The following is a 24,923-nucleotide window of genomic DNA, read 5'->3' as shown; positions in this document are numbered from 1 at the left end:
CTTCAGATAGAGCGCAATTTCCAGAATCTATAAAGAACTCAAAAAACTCTACACGAAGAATACAAATAATCCAATCAACAAATGGGCTAAGGAAATGAACAGACACTTCACAGAAGAAGATGTACAAGTAATCACCAGATATATGAAAAAATGTTCAACATCCCTAGTAATAAGGGAAATGCAAATCAAAACTACCCTAAGATTTCATCTCACCCCAATTAGAATGGCGATTATCAAGAATACAAGCAACAATAGGTGTTGGCGAGGATGTGGTGAAAAAGGAACACTCATACATTGCTGGTGGGGTTGCAAATTAGTGCAGCCACTCTGGAAAGCAGTGTGGAGATTACTCAGAAAGCTTGGAATGGAAACACCATTTGACCCAGCTATCCCACTCCTTGGCCTATACCCAAAGGACTTAAAATCAGCATACTACAGAGATACAGCCACATCAATGTTCATTGCTGCTCAATTCACCATAGCCAGATTGTGGAACCAACCTAGATGCCCTTCAGTTGATGAATGGATAAAGAAACTGTGGCATATTTATACAATGGAATATTACTCCGCAATGAAGAATGATAAAATTATGGCATTTGTAGGCAAATGGTCGAAATTGGAGAATATCATGCTAAGTGAGATAAGCCAATCTCAAAAAACTAAAGGACGAATGATCTCGCTGATAAGCGGATGAGGACATATAATGGGGGGTGGGACGGGCTAGCATTAGGTTTAGGGTTAGGTTTAGAGTTAGGCTAAGGAGAGCGGTAAGAATGAAGGAAAGAAGGACTGTGTAGAGGGAAAAGAGGGGTGGGAGGGGTGGGGGGGAGGGGAAAAATAAAATAAACATCATTACCCTATGTAAACGTAAAAAAAAAAAAAAAAAAAAAACAAAAAAACTCTACACCAAGAATACAAATAATCCAATCAGCAAATGGGCTAAGAAAATGGACACTTCACAGAAGAAGATGTACAAGCAATCAACAGATATATGAAAAAATGTTCAACATCTCTAGTAATAAGAGAAATGCAAATCAAAACTACCCTGAGATTCCCTCACCCCAATTAGAATGGCGATTTTCAAGAACACAAGCAACAATAGGTGTTGGCGAGGATGTGGGTAAAAAGGTACACTCATACATTGCTGGTGGGGTTGAAAATTAGTGCAGCCACTCTGGAAAGCAGTATGAAGATTCCTCAGAAAACTTGGAACACAACTACTATTTGACCCAGCTGTCCCACTCCTTGGCCTATACCCAAAGGACTTAAAATCAGCATACTACAGAGCTACAGTCACATCAATGTTCATATCTGCTCAATTCACCATAGCCAGATTGTGGAACCAACCTAGATGTCCTTCAATTGATGAATGGATAAAGAATCTGTGGTATATATATATATAATGGAATATTACTCAGCCATAAGGAATAATAAAATTGTGGCATTTGCAGGCAAATGGATGAAATTGGAGAATATCTTGCTAAGTGGGATAAGCCAATCTCAAAAAACCAAAGGATGAATGATCTCGTTGATAAGTGGATGATGACATATAATGGGGGGGTGGGAGGGGTTAGCGTTAGGGTTATGGTTAGTTTTAGGGTTAGGGTTAAGGAGGGTGGCAAGAATGGAGGAAGGAAGGACTATAGAGGGAAAAGAGGGATGGGAGGGGTGGGGGGGAAGGAAAAAAAACAATGAATCAAACAACATTATCCTATGTAAATTTATGATTACACAAATGGTATGCCTTTACTCCCTGTACAGAGAAACAACATGTATCCCATTTGTTTACAATAAAAAAAGGGCTTGGTCAACTCTGCCCCCTTTGACTTTGTGGATTGAAGCACACATGTACTCTCTTTTAACCTGTCTTTCTCCGCCAGCAGCTTTTCGTAGCAGACCATATTATTGGCTTCTCTTAATTCCTGGGCTCTCTATTCCAGTTTTGGCTTCACCTTCTTAGCCTCATGCTTTACTCTATGAGGACCAGCCTTCAGGGACTCTGACCCTGCTACACTTTACCTGGTCTTCTAGGCCTTCCTTTGAAATCCTGGTGGAAGCCTGTGTGACTCCTCAACTCTAGCATCCTGCATTCTTGTAGAACTAGCACCATGTGTATGATGCCAAGTCCTGCTCTCAGCTGGCACAGTGGTTGGGCCTCCTCGAATCACAGTTGCACTCATCTCTGGAACTGTGTCTGTTGCAACTCTGCATAGTTAAACAACTTCCTAGGCTCCCCTCTGGGAGCAGGGTACCCTCGTGATCTCTTTTCAAAGGAATTTTCTCTTCTGTACCCCATAAGGGTATGAGCACAGTCTGCTTTCCTATTGGCATTCTGGTCTTCTGAGCTCCCACCAGAATTGCCTGTTAAGCTCTGCTTACAACATTCTAAAGCTTTTCCACCTTGCATCTGTAAACTTTTCAGAATTTCTTCTGCCAAAGAGCTCCCAAGGCATGTGAATCACATAGACAGGTTCATTATAGCAATGACACCACTTCTCAGTATGTTTTAGTTAGTTTTTGCATTGCTGTGACCAAGATATTGAACAAGAACAACTTAAAGGAGGAAAAGTTTATTTGGGGCTCATGGTTTTAGAGGTCTCAGTCTGCAGATGGCTGACTCTTTTACTCTATTGTTCTGGGCCCAAGGTGAGGCAGCATATCATGGGGGAAAAGGCCCAGCAGAACAAAGCTGCTTAGCTCATAGTGGTGTCAGAAAGCGGAAGGCTGTAAGGGCCAAAGGGAAGAAGAACCCTTCCAGGACACACCCCAGTGAGCAGCCTCCTCCAGCCATGCCCCATCTGCCTTAGTAAGTCCATTAAAACTAGGATGAACTGATTATGTTACAAGCTCTCATGATCTAATCGTTCACCTCTGAATATTCCTGCATTAACAGGAGCTTTAGGGGAACACTGCATATCCAAACCACAGAAGCTTGTGGTGTGTGTATGCTGTCTCTCTTTCTCTCTCTATCTCTCTCTTTTTTCTTGGTTAGACTAATTCCCCATGCTATTATTACCTTGATTTTAAGTTCTTTTTATTTCGGGAAATTCAAAGCACATACAAAGAGAGAATAATATAAATATTTCTATTATCTTTTTACCAACATAGCAGTTATCAAATGGTGACTGATTTTTGTTTCCTCTGTTTCCACCTACTGTTCCACCCAAAATTACTGAAGCAAGTTCCAGATAATTATATCTTTAATTTGTTAATGTTTTAATATGTACTGCTAAAAGACAAGGACTCTCTCATAACCATACTATCATCTCCACACACTTGAAAATATCAACAATAATTCCTTAATAGAAATTATCTAGTCTGGTCATATGCTTTGCACAAATGGGAAATATGGGAAAGAAGTCTGTAACATTTTAATTTACTGCCTTTTTAAAGATAATTTTTGTTGTCTTGTCAAAAATCTTTAGCAGTTCAAGAATTTATGCTAGTTGCTCATCAGTGTGCTTTTCATATTCTTTGAACGGCACAATACTGGGACTGGGGGTGTAACTCAGTTGTAGATCATGTACTTAGCATGTGGGAGGCCCTGAGTTTGAGCCCCAAGACTACATACATACATACATACATACATACATAAAATGTCACAGTATTGATCAGGCTGTGAGGTAAGAATCATTCCTGGAATTTCAGAAACTTTATTTATTCATCTTGCATTTTATTCATTTATTTATGTAGCAAATATTTAACTGTTGTCCTTTGTGCCAGCTTTGCTTATAGGTGCTTGGGTTGTGTCAATAAATTAAAGATCCTTGCCTTTAACAATAGTATATTCTAGTGGAAGAAACAGACAATAAACAATGAATATAATAAAAAAATTATATGTTTGAAAATAAGTACTCTGAAAAAGTAGAGTAAGTGGAGTAGTTCAAAGGGCAGTTGCAATTTGTTAATGGGGGAAGCAGGGTTAGGTGACGTGTTGAGTAGGTCTCTTTTTAAAATTTTTTCTTTATATATTTTTTTAGTTGTAGATGGACCCAATACCTTTATTTTATTTTTTATTTTTTATGTGGTGCTGAGGATGAAACCTAGGGCCTCACATGTGCTAGGCGAGCGCCCAACCACTGAGCACCCCAGCCCCTCATGGTAGATCTTTTGAGGGAAAGAGATCTGAGGGACTAAGAATGTAGGCAAGCAGATGGCTGAGCAGAGTGTTCCTTGTTGGAGGGAAAGCAAGGGGTCACAATAGTTGGAGGTGAGTGAACAAGTGGAGGACTGTGGGACATAGGTTAAAGAGGTGAGGTGACGGGGTGGGTGCTGTGCATAATACTAGGCATACAATATCTTTGATGGTCATTTGACTTTCATTATGAGTGAAATGGAGGAACAATTGGTGGATTTCAATCAGAGAAATGACAGGAACAAAATTAAAAGAACCACTATGTGTGTGTGTGTGTTGAAATAGATCATACGGGTTTAAGTAAAGAAAGATGTTTTAAAATAATATTGGAGAGCAATAATGGTGGCTAGGAATGGGTAATGGGTGGAGGTCCTAAGAAATAGATGATTTCTGGATGTAATATGAAGGTAAAGTGAGTTTGCTGATTAAATATGAGGGGTGTATGTATGTGGTTGAATGTGAGAGAGCAAAAGGAAGAGGTTTGTGTGTGTGGTGTGTCTGCATGCATGCTTGAGAAAGGAAAGAGATACAAGTAGCATGTTTTTGGCCAGAGTAACTGAAGGCTGGGAGTTGCCCTCAACCTATGTGAGAAAGTCTGAAGAAAGGTTGGTATGTGGTTAGAGTTAGGTCTGATGTAAGGAAGTATGATAGGAAAGATAGGAAATTTGATTTTTGAATATGTTCAGTGTGAAATGTCTGTTATCTAATCGAAGATTATTGTATAACTATGCCTGTCAAATAATGTGTTTGACAATAATGAATGCTTGTTAAAAGAGTGAGTTAGCCAGATTTAATGTGAGAAGAATTAGAGACCTTCTGGCTCCAGTCTCTGCCTGCGTAGTATGTGGTTTGTGACCCAGGAATTAAATGCATGATGAGTGCCAGGATGGGCATCAAAATGCAGTTTTAGCAACAAGTCTGTCAAATGTGGATTCCTGATTGTGTGTTATTGACTTTCCCTGTTTAATCACCAGAAAGCATTTAAAATTAGCTGTTAGGTGCGCTATCTAATAAAAATTATTATTAGGCCAGTACATTTTGTTGATAACATGAATAATTTGATTTTATAATTATATATAAATTATCTTTGGATTTTATGTGCTTTGTGAGAATGAACAATTGTAAAATAAAGTAGAAAAATCCAGTGTTAGAAGAGATTTTTTTGCTTTGAATTTTTGTTGTATGTGGTCATGATTATCATGTCTAAGTCAACTTGACTTGTGCACCATCATTTGAAAATCCATTTTTAGGATTTCAAAGCTTAATTCCATGTTTCGTAACTTTCCTCATAAGTTTCCTGCTGAATCCTTTTACTGATTCAGGAGTAAGTTTTAGGAAATAGTCTCAAATGTAAACTATCTCTTTTTTGTTACTACTGTACCAAATCAAAGGAAAATGCCTTTTCTTGAAATCCATTAATTTGAGGGGTTTCATGAGTTCTGATTCTTTTATATGGATCTCCGTGTTTTTCAAATTTTTACTAATTCTGTAGAACTTGGCAAGTATAAATGCGTACACACATACAAACATATATGGTCATATGCCAGGTGTATACCATATGCCAAAAACTTTTGGGTGCTGTGCACAAATTGAGCATTCCTTATCTGAAAATATGAGAACTGAAATGCCCCCAAATCTGAGACTTTTTGAGCACCAGCATGACTGCACAAGTGGAAAATTCTATACTTCACCTTATGCATTAGGGTACAGCCAAAACATACTTACAATAAAAATTTTGTGTAAAGTTTCCTCGAAGCTATGTATTTAAGAAATGCAATTAAATTTTGTGCTAGGTTTGGGTTCTGTACCCAAGTTGGCTCATTATGTATTCACAAATATTCCAAAATCCGAAAATATCTGTAGTCAAAAACATTTAAAGGTTGGATAAGGGATATCAGTATGTATTCCAAATTCTTCTGATGGACTTGAAGGTATTAAATTAGGCATATCTCAGAAATACTCACTGGTTTAATAAACCTAGAAGTCCTGTGCATCAAAGATGGAAGTCAAATCTTTGCTTATAGTCTTTAATGGGAAAAGAAAAATATATATATATTTGATGATAAAATATTTGATGATTAAAAAAAGTCATTTGAGCCAGGCACGGTGGTGCATGTCTATAATCCCAGCAGCTCGGGAGGCGGAGGCACTAGGATCCCAAATTTGAAGCCAACCTCAGCAATTTAGGGAGGCCCTAAGCAACTTAGGGTGACCCTGTCTCAAAACAATAAAAAGGGTTGGTTATGTAGGCTAGTGGTGAAACACTCCTGGGTCCAATCCCCAGTTCTGAAAAAAAAAAAGGTCATTTGACTTCTTTTTCTTCGTTATGTTGATTCTACGTCTCCTTGGGCAATGACTGAGGCTCCCTTTATTGCTGATCATGGTTTGATCAATAGTTGAAGAGAATAGCGGGGGAGTCTTTTAGTTCTTCCTTAGTTGCGTAAACCATGTCTGTGTGCCAGGCTTCTGAGTTTTTGTTTTCTACCTTGAGTGTGTCTATGCTAGATCCAACAAATTGAATAATTTTTTGTTAACCTCGTGCTAGTTACGTAAGATATGTAGTAAACCCTTATTTGTGTTTGGTGTGTTGGTTTGGTCTACTTTTATAGTTATACGTTGTGTGAGGACCAAAGAGATGGTCATCTGAGTATAATAATTATCAGTTCTTAGAAAAGTAATATGTTAGTAAATATATTTCTCAATTGAAGATTTCTAGATTCTGTGTTTGTTTCTATAACTCGTAAAGGAAATTTATTTTTTGTGTCAGTTATGGTTTGGATATGTCTCCCACAAGTTCCTGTGTTAATGCAGAAATGTTCACATGGGAAGTGATTATGAGAGCTGTAACCTAATCAGTCCATTCTAGTTCGAATGGACTAAATGGTAGTAACTGTAGGCAGGTGGGGCATGATTGAATGAGGTGGGTCACTGTGGGTTTGCCTTGGAAGGGTTCATTTTTCTTTCTTTTTTTTTTTTTTTTGCGGTGCTGGGGATTGAACCCGGGGTCTCGTGCTTGCGAGACAAGCACTCTACCAACTGAGCTATATTCCCAGCCCCGGGTTCATTTTTCCTGTGGGCCCTGCCACTTCTCTCTCTGCTTCCCAGCTGCCATGACGTGAGCAGTGTTCCTCCACCACACTCTTCCACCATGATGCCTTCCACAGAGTTCTTACCTAGGATTCAGGGATGTGGAGTCAGCCCACTGTGGACTAAACTTTGAAACAGCAATCTTGGAATAAACTTTTCCTCTGAGTTGTTATTGTTGATTATTTTGGTCCCATCAACAAAAATCTAACACAGTGTCTCAACTTATTAATCCATATTTTCTTTCTTTTTCATATACAGGTAAATTCTAAAAATAAATAATTGGCGTATAGAAAGCTCAGAGATCTTGGAGATAACTAGCCCAACCCCTTATTTTTCAGATAAAAAACTAGTGTTTTTTAGAGGTTATGTACCTTTTCCATGGACATATTGAGCCAGAAAGAAATATGGAGTTTTGACTGTTTTATGTGTCTTGTGCAGCCTGATGCAGCACAATCCTGACATTACACTGCCTTTCCCAAATATTAGATGGTGATCCAAGATCACAAAATGTTGTTGTTTTTGTTTTAAACATCAACAGAAAAGTGAGGGCTACAGTTATGTGATTTTTTTTTTTTTTTTTTTTTTTTTTAGTGATGGATTCCCCCCACCCCCTTGAGCATAATCTCTGTCTGCTGATCATAAAGCTGATGTTTGGTCTTATAAAACAAATTTATGGAACTCTAAATTGTATAGCTGATGAGCCTAGGTTTTCTAGGCAATTATCTACCTAAAGTATATATTTTTATCAGCCTTGACTCTTGAATAGATTTAGAACAGAAAACAAAGTGAAAATGCTCTTCATTAAAAAATTTGAATGCACTTTTTTTTAATATTTTTTTTTTAGTTGTCAGTGGACCTTTATTTTATTTACTTATTTATCTGCGGTGCTGAGAATCAAACCCAGTTCCTCACACTTGCTAGGCAAGCACTCTACCATTGAACTACAGTACCAGCCCTGATGCATTCATTTTTGAAATATTTTTCATTTATATTATTGCATATAAGATGTTGCTTAGTAGGCTTCTCTAAACTATAATATAATACAGAGGCAAAAATTATTTTAAACAACTGGGTATACCTAGAATTGAGTTTTAGTACTAGATGGATAGCCTGTTGAAATACATTTTAATTAAGTGGAATATAAATAATATAGAAACAGATTTTTAGATCATAATTAAAGACATTGATATCTTCTTGAAAGATTGATTTATTAGTTGCAATGTTAACTTTTTATTTAATCTGAAGATAGTATAATAATGATGAAGAAATTTAAGAATAAATTGCTGTGATAATGCTGTATAACTGTACTAAAAGGTTTGATGTCTTACAAAAACCCACTTTTTTTAGTTCATGGTTTCTTGGATCCACAAGAAGGACTTTGTTTCCAGCTATGAACTGAATTCAGAGTTTGTTTTTTTTTTTTTTTTTTTTTTTTTTTTTTTTTTGGTGGTGGTGGTGATTGTTTTGTACATGTTATGGTTTGGGTCTTTTTGTTCAGGTCTATTAACTTGTTACATTTCTGGGTCCATTGTGTATTATATTTTGGCTTAAGACCAAGCCAAGTTACTAAAACACTTTAGAAGTCTCTGTTCAAGTTCTGTATACTGATATTTCATTGATTAAAGTAAATTTCATGTCTAAGCACAAAATTATTAGGGCAGGGAAATGTGCCTTACTTATTCTAGTGAGAGGTACTACAAAGTCATTGATAAGAGGCAGAAATGTTTAATTCTGTAACAGGGAGTAAAAAAACTGGTAGCAATAATATATTATACTGTATAATATATTATCCCAACCCAGATTTTTTAAATGAAAAAATTTCTTATATCATGTTATATTTTTATGACATAGTCATATTATGTAGCAATAATCACAACATAACAATCATTTTAAGTTACTTTTTTTGTCCTATTATGGCTTCCTATTTTGGTTATAAGACATTTTTATGTTGCCTTTAAGACCATCCTTTCACTGTAAGCACCACTTATAATACCTACTCTTTCCCCAGAGTTGTTTCAAAACAGTCTTTTCTCTACTTCTCCCCCTTTCTTTTATTCCACTTAGTATACTGTTTACCTGGGAAATTATTGTCAACTTCAGATTATTTTACTCTTCCTTTACCTAGGTTTCTGTTCTTTCACTTCCTATATGAAAACCTTACTGCCCTTGGCAGCCTTTTAAAGTATGTCTTGTACGTCTTTTTGCTAGCATGAAGTTATAGTAGAACTTATGAGGCTTATTGTGATAGAAATCCAATTTAAACTAAGTTTTGCAAAAAAATTTTTGGAAAGGATATTTTATGGAAGTAAAGGAATAGTAATAGTTTTGTTAAGATAAAGGATGGGAACAGATGGAGCTTAACCTCAGGGATTGGACTCTGTTAAAACTGTATTGTCTGTTTACTTTCCTCTCTTGCTGCACACTGGCCTTCTTCATATGGGGAAAAATGTGGTTATCAACAATTCCCAGTTTACATCATAAAAGTTTTTGCTATAACATACAGTGTTATGATGAGTTCTGTGGTCACTACAGCAAAAGTCTTAACAATTGTATTAATTGGTCTAGCTTAGATTCAGTATCTACTTTTTTTTTTTTTTTTTTTTTTTTTTTTTGCATCTGTTTGGCTGTGGGGTTGAGGTTTCTATGAAGGCCATATGGTTTGATCTGAAGGGGGACTTATTCCCAGAACAAGGTTTGAGAATTATTACTGGACAAATAAAATTAGGTAATGTGAATTAATAATGTTCTTTTGTCTCCTTTTTAGAGCCAGAAACATAGTTGCATACATATTGATATGATTTTTACCTGGGAACTAGAATAGTGTAGTAAACAACTTGTAGTTTTTTTTCCTGGACTGGCTCAGTTCTTCAAAACACAGAATAATTGTGATTGGCAAATTTTTTACATTATTTATGTCCATTTTCTTGTTGTAAAGAGTATTTCTTTTTCTACCTTTTGTATATGAGTTTACTGCAGCCATTCTCATTCTTATGCCTAACAATTCTCTCAACCTATTGACAAACACTTATTTATATTTAGGTTTCTATTTTAGGTAAGAGCCACTTGAAAATGAATAGACATTCCATGTAATCTAAAAGCAAGAAGCAGGTTAACTACATTGGCACAGGAGGAAATTAGATCATGTGCACTAAGATTTTATACCTTTGAACGTGTTCAGTTGCTTTGGGTAGAAATTAGCTTCTAGTTAGACTTCATTGAATGTTGTACAGTTTTTAGTGCACAGGTGAAAATTTTAGTTTTAGGCTTCCAAGTTAGGTGTTGATTTAGATGTTATCTTTGCTCATTTAACAAAAATTATGTGGCAATAAAGTAGGAATTAAAAACTATTTAACCTGGTAGAATTAGTAGAATTGCTGTAGGTGTGGGGGGTTAAGTATCTTTAAGTGATTCAATTCAGTCAAAATGTTTATTGGACTTCTTCGGGTTCAGAGTAGTGGTAGAAGGGATAGATGCAAGAAACACACATTTACCTGTCAGATTGTCTGTAGCAATGATAAATTTTGTCCTATTTTTTCACATACCTTTAAGATGCTCTAAAAATGAAAATATTTATGCCTACTCTACAGTTTTCAATATTGGGTTTTTATTTTTCTAAAGAGAAATAAAAAATCTTTTGAAATTCTTTGGCAGAAGTTATATTCTGATAATTTTTGTATTATAGCTGGACAGATTTTTAAATTTTTTATTTGAGAAAGGATCTTACTATGTTGCTGAGGCCAGCCTTGCACTTGAGATCCTCCTGCCTCAGTCTCCTGAGTAGCTAGGATTATAGGTATTGGCCATAGTGACTGGTTTAATGAAATGCTTTTTAAAGCAGTTTTATTTTTGTCTGTATACATTGATTTGTTATATGCTGGGCTGAAATTGGATGCATTAGTCTTGAGTTGACAAAGCAACAAGTTACATATTATGTAAAAGACCTCTGAGAATTTTCTAAGTGCTGTTTCTTTTGATGAAAAAAAAAAGTTTGCCATACATAAAGAAAAAATTAACATTTTGTTAAAGCATACTGCTGCATAATAGTACTAACTTGTATTTTGAATTGGCTTGTTGGAAAGAATATTAATATGCATTAATAGAAATAAATGATGTCTAGCTAATTATACTAGCTTCGATTGTCATTCTTTATTTTTATATTGTAACTTTGATTTTTGATAAAGTTGGAGAGTAAGTTTTAAAAGTGTAACTTGAATTGAAAGTAAATTATTATTGGAAGTAAATTATTATTATTTTTGCCAAGAGTTAATAGTGTCACCTAATGGTAAAATAGAATATTGCAGCCATGTTTATATGTGGCAATGAAAAGAACCCAAAATTGGACGGAGAAAAAGAGAATATTTCTGGGGGGATTTTATGAATATTGTCATGGTTTACAGGGTCCGGTGTTTTTTCAGCCCAGCCTGCTCGTCACATTACCCATTTGGTCACTTTACCCATTTGGTGCATATTGTTCTTAAAGTTGTTGCATAGTTCATAAAGTTAGGTCACTTTAACCATTTGGTGCATATATGGTTCTTTTTTGCTTTTCAGGTTTTGGCTCATATAGTTTGCTCTCAGATTTCTTTTCTGCTACCTTTCTTTGAAAAGTTATCCCTGTACTCCCCACAGTTTCTCTGTAATGTTAACCTTATTTTTTTCCCCCGTAGCCTGTAGAATTACCTCTTTTTTCTCACTGGCTTCTTTCCTCACTAGTTGAGCTCCAGGATAGCAGGCTTTCACCTTATTCATTCATGTCACTCCAGGTCCCAGTAGTCTGCTACATAGGATATATCTTCATTCAAAATTAGTTGTGTACTATTTGAACTTCTATAGAGTGTTGTTTCTGTGGGAATAAAGTAGGAATTTATCCAGAAAACAGAGTTACATTGTATTTGATTACTGAAACCTTGTTTGCTCCATGATTGCAATATGAAAGCCTTCCTTTTTTATATGTGTGTGTGCTAATAAGTACTGATAAGTCTCCGTGTGTTTGGAAAAGAAAAGATACCTACTTAAAGTATTGGATTCTATATTAGTCAGCCTCAGTGACCCAGAAAAAGATGTTTAAAGGTATGCTTGGTCTTGAGGAGATAGCTTTTCAAAATGCTTTTGGATTTAATTAATCAAGTAATCAAAATGATTTTTTTTTCAGGGGGAGTGTCTTGCTATGTTGACCAATTTTGTGTCAAATTCCTGAGCTCAAGTGATCCTCCTACCTTAGCCTCCCAAGTTGCTGGGACTGTAGGCATATACTACAGCTGAATGCCCAGCTGAATATTGTGTGTGTTTTTGTGTGTGAGTGAGCGTGTGTGTGTGGGGGGGGGGGGGGAAAGAATATGAATGAATTTGTAGGTTTTTCTAGTATCATGTTTAATTATATTCTTTATTAAAAAAGAAGCAGTCTAGGAGAAATAAGAGAGTTAAATAAATAGAGGTAAATCTTTTTAGTTGAGATGTGTGTTGCTTTTTATGGTTTTCAGTGAACAATGTTGTTCTTTTAGTCTTGAAACTCATGAAGAGAGTACATTTCCATTATGAGGCCCATTATGAAGGTAGTAGTGTCCCTCATTTTGAGATAATTAGCAGGATTTTTCTTCACATGAACAATTTTTTAAAGCTTCATTAGTTCATATTTTTAATTTGCTCATGTTTTTAATCATTGGGTTTTTTTGTTGTTTGTTTTTGATCTCTGTAGCTTTGCCAGGCGAATGTGGGAAAGAGAAGTTAGCAGAACTGAAATGGAGGTCAGAGCTTCATTACAGAAGGTTAGTGGGTCATCTGATTCTGTGGCTACACTGAATAGCGAAGAATTTGTTTTGGTTCCTCAGCATGCAGATGATACTTCTACAAAAGATGATGAGAAACCTCAACTGAAGGTATTTTTCTTTTCTAATATAGTACTATTTATAATTATCATTTTTTCCTTTAAACTATTGAAGCTCTCAGGAGATGTACAAAGATCTAAGGTTTTTCTCAAGTGTTGGCCTTTAGAATAAAATGAAGGTTTGATTTATCCAGAGGCTAATTATTTGGTTTGGGGATTTTAAAAGTTTTTTTCTCCAGGTTGTTTACCTTTTCATTTGGAATTTTAGTAGAAAGAAGTAGAAGGGAAAATAAAAAGTGAAAGGGTAATTGGCAAGTTAAAATTAATGGTTAAATCTTACATTAATTTATCTAGTTGTTTTTGTTTCTCTTTTGGGTTTTAGAAATTATTTCCATGAAAGTCATGTTCTTCTTTCACTTGAGGCTTTTTTTCCCATTTGTTTTTTATGTTTTAAAGGAGCTGGTAACATTCTGGTAGGTGACTTAACAGCTGACTTGTGTGAACAGTTTAAAGTTGTGTGTCTTATATTTTTAGCAGTTGACTTTTCACTTGGGTATAGTTCTTTTTTTCATTTTTGGCTTGCCTTTTTTAAGTCAGAGAAAAGGAAGTGACAAACCCAGGTGTATGTGCATGAAAATTGTGTAGTCATCCTTCAGAAACAGGAAGAGAAAATTAGCCAAAAGTGCTATGTATTATTTATGGCTTTTACTTGTATCAAGTATAGCATCAAAAGTGTATTAAAAATCTATCTCTCACCCTGCACAAAACTCAACTCAAAATGGATCAAGGACCTCGGAATCAGACCAGAGACCCTGCATCTTATAGAAGAAAAAGTAGGTCCAAGTCTTCAACTTGTTGGCTTAGGATCAGACTTTCTTAACAGGACTCCCATAGCACAAGAAATAAAAGCAAGAATCAACAACTGGGATAGATTGAAACTGAAAAGCTTTCTCTCAGCAAAGGAAACTATCAGCAATGTGAAGAGAGAGCCTACAGAGTGGGAGAATATCTTTGCCACTCATACTTCAGATAAAGCGCTAATTTCCAGAATCTATAAAGAACTCAAAAAACTCTACACGAAGAATACAAATAATCCAATCAACAAATGGGCTAAGGAAATGAATAGACACTTCACAGAAGAAGATGTACAAGCAATCAACAGATATATGAAAAAATGTTCAACATCTCTAGTAATAAGAGAAATGCAAATCAAAACTACCCTAAGATTCCATCTCACCCCAATTAGAATGGCGATTATCAAGAACACAAGCAACAATAGGTGTTGGCGAGGATGTGGGGAAAAGGTACACTTATACATTGCTGGTGGGGCTGCAAATTAGTGCAGCCACTCTGGAAAGCAGTATGGAGATTCCTCAGAAAGCTTGGAACGCAACCACTATTTGACCCAGCTGTCCCACTCCTTGGCCTATACCCAAAGGACTTAAAATCAGCATACTACAGAGCTACAGCCACGTCAATGTTCATTGCTGCTCAATTCACCATAGCCAGATTGTGGAACCAACCTAGATGTCCTTCAATTGATGAATGGATAAAGAAACTGTGGCATATATATACAAATGGAATATTACTCCGCAATGAAGAATGATAAAATTATGGCATTTGCAGGCAAATGGATGAAATTGGAGAATATCATTCTAAGTGAGATAAGCCAATCTCAAAAAACTAAAGGACGAATGATCTCGCTGATAAGCGGATGATGACATATAATGGGGGGTGGGAGGGGTTAGCGTTAGGGTTATGGTTAGGTTTAGGGTTAGGGTTAAGGAGGGTGGTAAGAATGGAGGAAGGAAGGACTGTATAGAGGGAAAAGAGGGGTGGGAGGGGTGGGGGGAAGGAAAAAAAATAACAGAATGAATCAAACAACATTACCCTATGTAAATTTATGATTACACAAATGGTATGCCTTGACTCCATGTACAAACAGAGAAACAACATGTATCCCATTCGTTTACAATAAAAAAAAATCTGTCCAATAAAATAACTTGTAGAAAATGAGATTATTAAATACCCATTTTATATCATGGGTAGTTTAATTCACTTATTTAAATGATCAGTGGTTTTACTTTTAAGTATCTGTATTTTTAGCATTGTTGTAGTTAAGGTACTTATTTTGACTTTGTGCCTCACTTACTTTTAAGAAGAAGATAAGTCAAATTTAAGGAAATTAGCAGTTCCTTTTGGCAGCTAGCAAACAATTTGTAAAGAAATCGAAAATATATTTTATCATAAGAGATATGATAATTTAAATGATATTTACAACAGAACCTTTTTAAACTTATCTAATTTTCCCTTTTAAAACACATAAATTTAAGATTATCTGATTTTTAGGCTGTATTCCTTAAAAAGAAAGAAAAAGCAACCTCTGTAAATAAGATATCAAATGTAGTTGGAAACTACCTGAAGTGTTTTATGAAGAACACTTTTGTGATATCTTTTGTGAAACTAATAATCCTCCTCTCATTCGATTTTATTATTCAGGATTTTAATAGATCTATGTGCTATTAAGTATAACTGTATCAACTCTTACTATTCAGTAACTGTATATTTAAATATTTAGATTGTTTTAATTTCATCTAGAAATTAAAGATTTTTCATAACATTACTCTTCAGAATTATAATGGGATTGAAACAATTGTCTTGCTCTATTAATAGATAGTTTCTAATGGTGATGAACAACTGGAAAAAGCCATGGAAGAGATTTTGAGAGATTCTGAGAAGGGGCAAAGCAGTCTTGACTGTCAAAGTTCCAGTGAGATTTCAGACCATTCATTTGGAGATGTTCCAGCCAGCCAAACAAATACACCATCTCTTCAGTTAATTTTGGATCCATCTAGCTCAGGTAAACTCTTAGAAACCAACTATAATGGAAATGGAATAAAATGATAATGAAAATCAGGGAACAGTTTGGTTTTACAAGATGAGGACCACTGGGCTTTCAGTTCTAGTTGAGAATTCCTACTTTGCCTCTTACGTTTTTGCTCATATATTTGCCTATGAAGTCAGGTCTCAATGTTCTTTCACAACAAGAAGTATGTTGGGTCCTTCATTTTCTCTCCAGTATTTGGCACATGGTAGATCTTTAGTACTTATTGAACAAATAAATAATTTTGGGCATCAGAAAATAGGGTGAAGAGTCCTTTATATGAAGTTCTTTTTTACTTAGTTTGACTAGTCTTATTTTACATTATAATGGTAAAAATTCTAAGTAAAATAGTGCATCAACTCCATCAGTGTATTTAATAATAAATACATTCAATGTATGAGTAGGATTTATACTATGAATACCAGCTTTGAGGTTAATACACTTATAGGTGGAAAGAAACAAAACTTAAATCAACTCAACTCCAGCTGAGTTAAACACTAGAGATGTAGTTTGATCTGAGCTCTGGTGGCATTTTTTTTGTAAACTACTCCGTTCTATTTTCTCCATGTTGCCCTTCTCCATGTTGACATCCCTCCTTGGCCACAAAGGAGTTGCTAGCAGAAATTGGTAGGTAACGTTAGGTGATCTGTTCATGCCAGGGGGAAGAGAGAAAAGTTTCATTCTTTTACTGATTGAAGAAGTTCTGAACCTCACTCTGATTGGTCCAACTGACCATTTCCTAATGGCCAGGGAAGATAGTTACAGCCTTTGTTACTTTAGGACCCGTCAATAAGTAACAGAGGGGATGGGATCATCCAAATTGGCTTAGGGTACTAATGGTTCCCTTTCTGAATCTTGGTATAAGGTAAATATAGTATAGACCAACTTGCTAATCAGTGCGGTATGATGGGAGATATATATCTTTATATCTATCTATCTATATATGCACATACATATATATGTATAATGTAATCACAGTGCCTACTATAGCAAGGATGATTCAGCACTAAAATCTGTCAGTGTGATTTACCACATAATTATTGAAAAGAGAAATACATATCAAATCAGTAAACACAGAAAAAGCATTAGGTAAAAATCAAGATCTTTTATGTATATTAGATACATAAAGTTTTTGTCAGTTTGAGAATAAAGGGAAATTTACTTAACCTGATAAATGATATCTATCAAAATCTTTTATATTTTATCCCCCAAATTAGATGTATTCCCATTAAGATGCATATGAACAGTAACACTGAGAACATTGCAGCAAGCTCCTTGACATTGTGTTAGCTGTCATGGTCTCAGTATTACTGTGCTGGAGAATTTACCCCATGAAAAATGACTGGAAAAAGAAATGAAGTATGTTGATTAGAAAGAAAAAGAATGGCATTATTATCCTAACAATTTGGTAGGGGAAATGGTGGATAGTCAATAAGTGGTGTTGGGGCAGTTGTTTCTCTTAATGGAATAAAATAAAATTATGTTTTTAGTTTATACACTAAAATTATTCCTAGTGAATCAAAAATTTAAAAGTCGAAAATTGTGAACTGGGGGATGTAGTTCCATACTAGAGCACATGCCTAGCATGTGCAATGCCCTGGGTTCAATCCATGGTGGGGTACAAGTTGGGGCAAACTTGTAAGAAGAAAATATTGGAGAAGTTTTTTTTTTTTTTTTTTTTTTTTTTTTTGCGGTACTGGGGATTTGAACCCAGGGCCTTGTGCTTGAGAGGCAAGCACTCAACCAACTGAGCTATATCCCCAGCCCTGGAGAAGTTTTTTGTATGTGGCATCAAGGTACAAAAAGTCAAACCAGAAAAGGAAAAGATAGTTGAATTTTAAGACAAAAAATTTTAAATCTTCTGAATGAGAAAGATACCATAATAAATATTGTTAGACAGCATATGACAGGCTAGAAGAATGTATTTGCAATGTGTTGTTTCGGTGATGTGCAAGAAAGACTTATCAGGTCTCAGTGTGTAGACATACTTGTGACTAGATTTAACTTTACGGGGACTTAACAGCATGTATATTTATGTGTGTATGTAGATATAAACATACATAAAATGACTTTTATCAAAAATACAACATTAGAAACAAACATTACAAATTATCCTTTTTTTTCTTGGTTAAGGGTACATGGGAAACTGTATTATTCTTTGTACTTTGTTTTGTCTTTGAGTTTCTTAAAAAACCCAAAGCTTATTGGTAATCTCTATTCATATAGTTATTTTTAAAGTATTCATTGAAAGGAGAAGTACCTTTTGCCTTTTACTGTAACACTAATAAGTTATTGGAATGAATTATTGGAATGATAATATGATTCTTATTTCTGAGTATATTCTGAGACTATCTATTGTGCGTCTTTTTATATTCTCAATTCCCCTTATCCCAAATACATTTAAAAAAAAATGTATCTTCCACTAAATATCTCTATTGTTAAGAAGAATTTCCTTTGTTTTACTGTTTGGTTTTCTGTATTTATTTTCTGAGTTTGTATTTTTAGTTTACTTATTGAATAAAAGAACATTTCTGCTGCCTTTTCATAGTTGTAATCAATACCATTTTTACCAACAAAATTGTGGTTGATTTGAAATGATAGCTTCAGTGGCAAGAAACTGCCTGGAAATGAGACTGAAGTGGTTTAATGTTAAACTAAATGTTAAATTTGTTTTTTGTTAGTTATAATATTAGATTGAGTAATTAGAGAAATGCAAATTAAAACCACCCTAAGATTTCATCTCACTCCAATTAGATGGCTATTATCAAGAACATAAGCAATAATTGGTGTTGGCATAGATGTGGGGAAAAAGGCAAACTTGTATATTGCTGGTGGAGTTTGCAAATTGGTGCAGCCACTCTGGAAAGCAGTATGGAGGTTCCTCAGAAAACTTGGAATGGCTCTACCATTTGACCCAGTTATCCCACTACTCAGTTTATACCCAAAGGACTTACTCAAAGGACATATTATAGTAATGGAGCCACATCAATGTTTATAGCAGCTCAATTCACAATAGCTAGATTGTGGAACCAACCTAGATGTCCTTAAATAGATGAATGGATAAAGAAACTGTGGTATAGGTGTATATACACAGTGGAATATTATTCAGCCATAAAGAAGAATAAAATTATGGCATTTGCAGGTAAATGGATAGAATTGGAGAATATCATGCTAAGTGAAATAAGCCAATCCCAAAAAAACAAAGTCTGAATGTTTTCTCTGATAAGTGGATGATTATACATACTGTGGGTAGAGGGTAAGAGAAGAATGAAGGAACTCTGGATTATGTAGAGGGAAATGAGAGTGGGGAGGGGGCAGGGGTATGAAAGATGGTGGAATGAGATAGACACAGTACCCTGTGTACACGTATGATTACACAAATGGTGTGAATCTACATCATATACAACCATAGAAATGAAAAGTTGTACTTCATTTGTGTACACTGAATCAAAATGCAGTCTATAAAAATAAAAAAATTAGATTGATGAGAGCTTTTCTTTAAGAATTTTGATACCTTTATTTTTCTCATTTTTTGTTTTTATACTCTGGCTACTTGGGTTCAACTCTAACAGCAAATCTTTGCTGGTTTATTGCTATGTGCTAAACTACCATTTGAATACAAAGATGGGTCTTTTCTCTCATGTTCTTTGTTGTTCTTTGCATCATTTTACTAAAGAATGGGTGAGATAATTAAATATGATTTGAGTAGTATTGAATTTTTATGTATTTAGGAGAAATTGAGCTCCTTACATTGGTTTGTGGTTTTTGTCTTTTCTAAAAGATTGGCCTTCCTGAAAATATTTTTGCTCTTTGCCTACTTAGGATTTCCATGAGTCATGATCTGATAGTTACCAACGGATTTTGTCTGCTTGAAGGTTGCAGTTATGGGACATTTAGTTGTGGATGGGATAGGGACATTTAGTTGGTGGATGGGATAGGGACATTCAGTTGTGGATGGGATAGGGACATTCAGTTGTGGATGGGATAGGGACATTTAGTTGTGGATGGGATAGGGACATTTAGTTGTGGATGGGATAGGGACATTTAGTTGTGGATGGGATAGGGACATTCAGTTGTGGATGGGATAGGGACATTCAGTTGTGGATGGGATAGGGACATTTAGTTGTGGATGGGATAGGGACATTTAGTTGTGGATGGGATAGGGACATTCAGTTGTGGATGGGATAGGGACATTCAGTTGTGGATGGGATGGGGACATTCAGTTGTGGATGGGATAGGGACATTTAGTTGTGGATGGGATAGGGACATTTAGTTGGTGAATGGGATAGGGACATTTAGTTGGTGGATGGGATAGGGACATTTAGTTGTGGATGGGATAGGGACATTTAGTTGTGGATGGGATAGGGACATTCAGTTGTGGATGGGATAGGGACATTCAGTTGTGGATGGGATAGGGACATTCAGTTGTGGATGGGATAGGGACATTCAGTTGTGGATGGGATAGGGACATTCAGTTGTGGTGGTGTCCCAGATGACATATTTGTCATAATAGGTTGCTGAAAGAACTGTAGCCTTATGAATTTTCATTTATTTTGTGATTAATTCATTTGATATATATTTAGCATTCAGTCTTCTGACACTATTAATAAATGCTGAGAATATAAAGAAGATAGAATAGTTTATCCTTGAAAAACTGATGCTGTCTTTAATTAGGAACTGTTGTCTATAATTATAAGAACTGCCCTTGGCGGTTCATCCTATTTTAGACCATTACAGAGGTTAAGTCATAATGTCTGGACTTCAGACTTTGGTTTGATCCCAACTCTACTTCTCTCTGGCTGTATGTAACCCCCCTGTAAAGCTAGTTTCCTCATATGTAAAACAGAGATAAAAATAGATAAAAAATATCCTAGGCATATAGGAGGATTAAGTGATATTATTCATGTAATGTGTTTTGTGAAATGCTTGGCATGAAACGAGTACCTAATAAAATGTTTCTCATCATCACCAGTATTAGAAATCTTGAACCCAGGAATCAGCTCACATAAAACCTTTGGTCCATGCCCAGTAACTACAACACATCTGCTTGAAATGGATGTGGGGCAGGTTGTAGGACCTTCATCTCTACTCAAGCACCTTGGTGGACCTCTTGGATTTATATGAAGCAATGCCCTTTGAAAAGCGTTTATACCTTCTTATGCTGCTGATAAAGTAGCTGGGTCCCAGAACAATTAAGTGCCTGATTTAGGCCCATATCGCTATATTGTAGCAGATGTGGCATGAGAAACCTGCAACTCAGTAAAAATGAACCCATTGCATGTATTGAAAAATTGGCATATAAAACATTGCATGTATTGAAAAATTGGCATATAAAAATATGCCAGCTTTATCTTTCTTTTAGAAAACACTTATGTTCTTGTAGTAAAACTAAAAATTTAGTTTAATGTGTTCCCTATTTCCAATATATGATTTATGAGGCATTTTAAATCCAGTTTTTGAATTCATTAAATAGCAGATACTTTGGTCTAGTTTCTTCCAGTGAGTATAATTATTTTGAGATTTATCAGTGTTGAGGCATATATCGAGTATTTTTTTTTTTTTTTATTGTTGAGTTGTAATCCATTGCATGGATATATTGTGTTGAAGGTCTCTTGGTTGTTTCCAGTTTTGGGCTAACCAGTAAAGCTGCTATGAACATTTGTGAACAAGTATTTATAAGACATATACTTTGATTTCTCTGGGCTCAATACCTAGGAGTGAAGTGGCTGCTTTATGTGATAGGGTCTTGCCAAGTTATTGAGGCTGGCCTCAAACTCATGATCCTTCTCTCGACTGGGATTACAAGTGTGGGCTTGGTGAATGTGCTTTGTTTAAAATCTGTTGCTACACTCTACTGTCCTGTAGATCTAAAAAGAACAACAACAACAAAAAATATTGTCATATATGTGTGAGGCTGTTTCTCAACCTTCTGCTTTGTTTCTTTGCCTGGTATGTCTGTCCTTTTTAAAAATCCATGCTGTCTTGATTACTGTAGCTTTATAGTAAACCTTAAAATCAAACTGTTCTCTTTCAAAGTGTTTTTGGCAATTCTTTTTCTTTTGCATTTTCATAAAAATTGTAAAATCAGGGTTTATCTTGATATATCTTGGTGAATATATTATGTACACTTGAAAAGAACATGTGTTCTGTAGTTTCTGGGTATTTTGTGTCAGACTAAGATGCTCGTTAAGTTATCTATATCCTTGTTGATTTTCTGTTTAGTTTTTCTGTGCTTTATTGGATAGTAGTTTTGAATTCTCCAAGTATAATTATAGATTTGTTTGTTTCTCCATTTGGTTCTATAAATTTTTACTTCATGTATTGTAAAACTCTGTTTTAGATAGGTACTCGTTTTCGTATTTTCTAGGTGAATTAACTCGTTATGTAATATTTCTTTATCCCTGTGTATTTTCCTGGTTATGGAGCCTGTTTGTCTTCTAATACAGTCATTGCAGCTTTCGTTCAGTTAGTATTTATCTATTTTTGTAATTTTAAATGATTTGTATCTTTGTATTTAAAGCTTGTTTTTATAGTAAGTAGCACATTGTTCCACCTCAGTATTTTTTGTGTGTGTGGAGACAATCTGTCTTTTTATTACTGTGTTTAGACCATTTATTCTCAATTATTGATATAGTTGGCTATATAGCTACTATTTTATTATTTTTTTCTGTTTACATTTTTTTATCTTCCTTTTGGATTATTTGAACATTTATCTAGTAGTGTTTTAACTTTTAAGTGTTTGCTCTGAATTTCAGAATATGTCTAACCTTTCATAATTTAGTGATAGTTTTTGATGCCACTTCAAGTAAAATGTGGAAGCATTGTAACCATATATGTCCCTTTATTATTCCCTTTTTGTTATACTGAAATATATATTACATTTATATCATTGAAAAATCCATCAAATAATGTAATATGTTTTGTTTTCAACACTCATACAAATTTTAAAGAATTTGTGAAGAGAAAAATTAGTTTATTATATTTGCTGTTTATTTGCAACTTCTCTTGTTTTTTGCTGTTTTGGATGTTCTTGATTGCCCTACAATATTATTTTTCAGGCTGAAGAACTTCCTGTAGCATTTCTCTTAGAGCACATCTGCTGGTACTGAATTTACTTCATTTTCCTTTGTATGGGAATGTCTTTGTTTTATCTTCATGGCTGATGAATAAGCCCAGTTACTGGGTTTATCATTCTTTGAGATGCTAAACATGTCTTCTCATCTGCGTAGTTTCTTTCTGATGAGGACTCCGCTGTTATTTATATCATTGTTCCCTTACTTGTAACCAACTATAGAAATGATCCCTGGAGTGTAGTCTTTGTTCCCCTATTTGTAATGTACTATTTTTCTCTGACTGCTTTCGGTATTCTTTTTATTAATTTTTATTTTTTGTTTTTTAAATATATTTTTTAGTTGTTGATGGACCTTTATTTTTATTTTATTTATATGTGGTGCTGAGAATTGAATCCAGTGCCTTACACATGGTAGGTGAGTGCTCTACCACTGAGCCACAATCCCAGCCGTCAGTATGTTTTCATTATCTTTGCTTTTTGTCAGATTGATTATCTGCGTATGGCTTTGAGCTTATCTTTTTTGGGGATCACTGGCATTCTTGAATCTATATATCTGTATCTTAATCACATTGGGGAAGTTTTTAGCCATTCTTTCTTATAGAATGAGGGTATTATCTTCTCCTGAACTCTTTTCTCCAGGATACCCTCTCTGCACTTGCTTTCCCTGGGCCCATTTTCCTTCTTCTCCTGGGCAGACAGATAAGTTTTACTTTTAGAGTTTGTGTTCCTTAGTGCTACTGTGCAGAATTGCGTATTCTGGGCTAATATTAGGATGTAGTGGAGAGAGAACAGAGATTGAAAAATAATGGGGATTTCCTGTTTCACTTTTATTGTGCAGGAGTCTCTTTATTTTGTGTTCCATTGAGACAGTTTTTTCCTTTCCTCCTCCAGATTCTAGGTGCTTGTGGCACACCACCACTGCTGCAGTGCAGGCGGATGACTGGAGCTGGTCTTGCAGTAGAAGTGGGAGAGAAAGAACAAAAACTAGTCTTTATTCCCCTGTTTACTCTCTGGTTTGTAGGGACTCTTTTTTTCCTGCTTTTTAGTCACAGAGACTGGATTTCCCTCACAGTTTTGTCATTTCCTGTATAGGTCTGCACCTTGGGCCTCACTTAGGTCAAAGCCAGAAAATAAAGATGAAAAAATTTAGAAAACTCAACATTGTAACAGTGATTCTTCAAATTCAGTCTCCCTGTTACTTTTTCTTCAGTTGTCCTTAGCTAGTTGCTTATTATGCTCTTTTCAGAGTTTTCAGTTATCTGGAGAGAGGAACTGTAACTACCTTAGTACTTCAACTTAACTGGTCCAGCTATGTTTGTTTCTACTAGCAGCTTCAGTTCTGTCAACTTTTGCTCAGGTGATATTAAGGGCATAGTCTTTTTTTATTTTTTTGGTACCGGGGATTGAACTCAGGGGCACTCGACCACTGAGCCACATCCCCAGCCCTATTTTGTATTTTAGTTAGAAATAGGGTCTCACTGAGTTGCTTAGTGCCTTGCTTTTGGTGAGCTGGCTTTTTGATGAGTCCTCTTGCCTTAGCCTCCCAAGCTGGTGGGATTACAGGCGAGCGCTACTGCACCTGGCAAGGGCATAGTCTTTTAGAATAACTATGTTATTCTAAATATTCCTTATTCTGAAGACTGACTTTACTGGAATTAATATAGGCACTCTGGTTTTCTTATAATTTGTGTTTGCATGATATAATTTTGTCTAAATGTTTTAAACGTTTAACATATTCGTGTCTTTATATTTAAAGTGTGTTTTTTGTAGATAGTTTCCTGACAGTCTCAGTCTTTTAATTGGGTTTAGACCATGATCAGCAAACTATGATCTATGGGACAGCCCTGTCTCTTACTTGTTTTTGGTATGGTTTGAAAAGTTAGAATGGTTTTTACATCTTTAAATGGCAGAGAACAGGTCA

General features: G+C 35.3%; 1 protein-coding gene across 5 annotated transcripts in view; it reads left to right on the top strand.

Moving 5' to 3' along the window:
- The window catches only part of Rabgap1l (RAB GTPase activating protein 1 like), a 663,388-nt gene that overhangs the window by 47,643 nt on the left and 590,822 nt on the right, over positions 1–24,923 (top strand). For 4 of the 5 annotated variants that reach the window (XM_047519815.1, XM_047519816.1, XM_047519818.1 and 1 more), the window contains exons 2-3: positions 12,918–13,098; positions 15,720–15,906. In XM_047519815.1, the coding sequence (XP_047375771.1) occupies positions 12,931–13,098; positions 15,720–15,906 (355 nt within the window). In that variant the 5' untranslated portion in view covers positions 12,918–12,930. The remainder of the gene's footprint in view (positions 1–12,917; positions 13,099–15,719; positions 15,907–24,923) is intronic. The other variant, XM_047519817.1, reaches the window with a different exon arrangement.

This window comes from Sciurus carolinensis, chromosome 12, assembly GCF_902686445.1.
Source record: "Sciurus carolinensis chromosome 12, mSciCar1.2, whole genome shotgun sequence".
NCBI classification, from domain to species: domain Eukaryota; kingdom Metazoa; phylum Chordata; class Mammalia; order Rodentia; family Sciuridae; genus Sciurus; species Sciurus carolinensis.
Note: the sequence above shows the minus strand (reverse complement) of the source record. Positions and strands in the feature narration are given on the sequence as shown.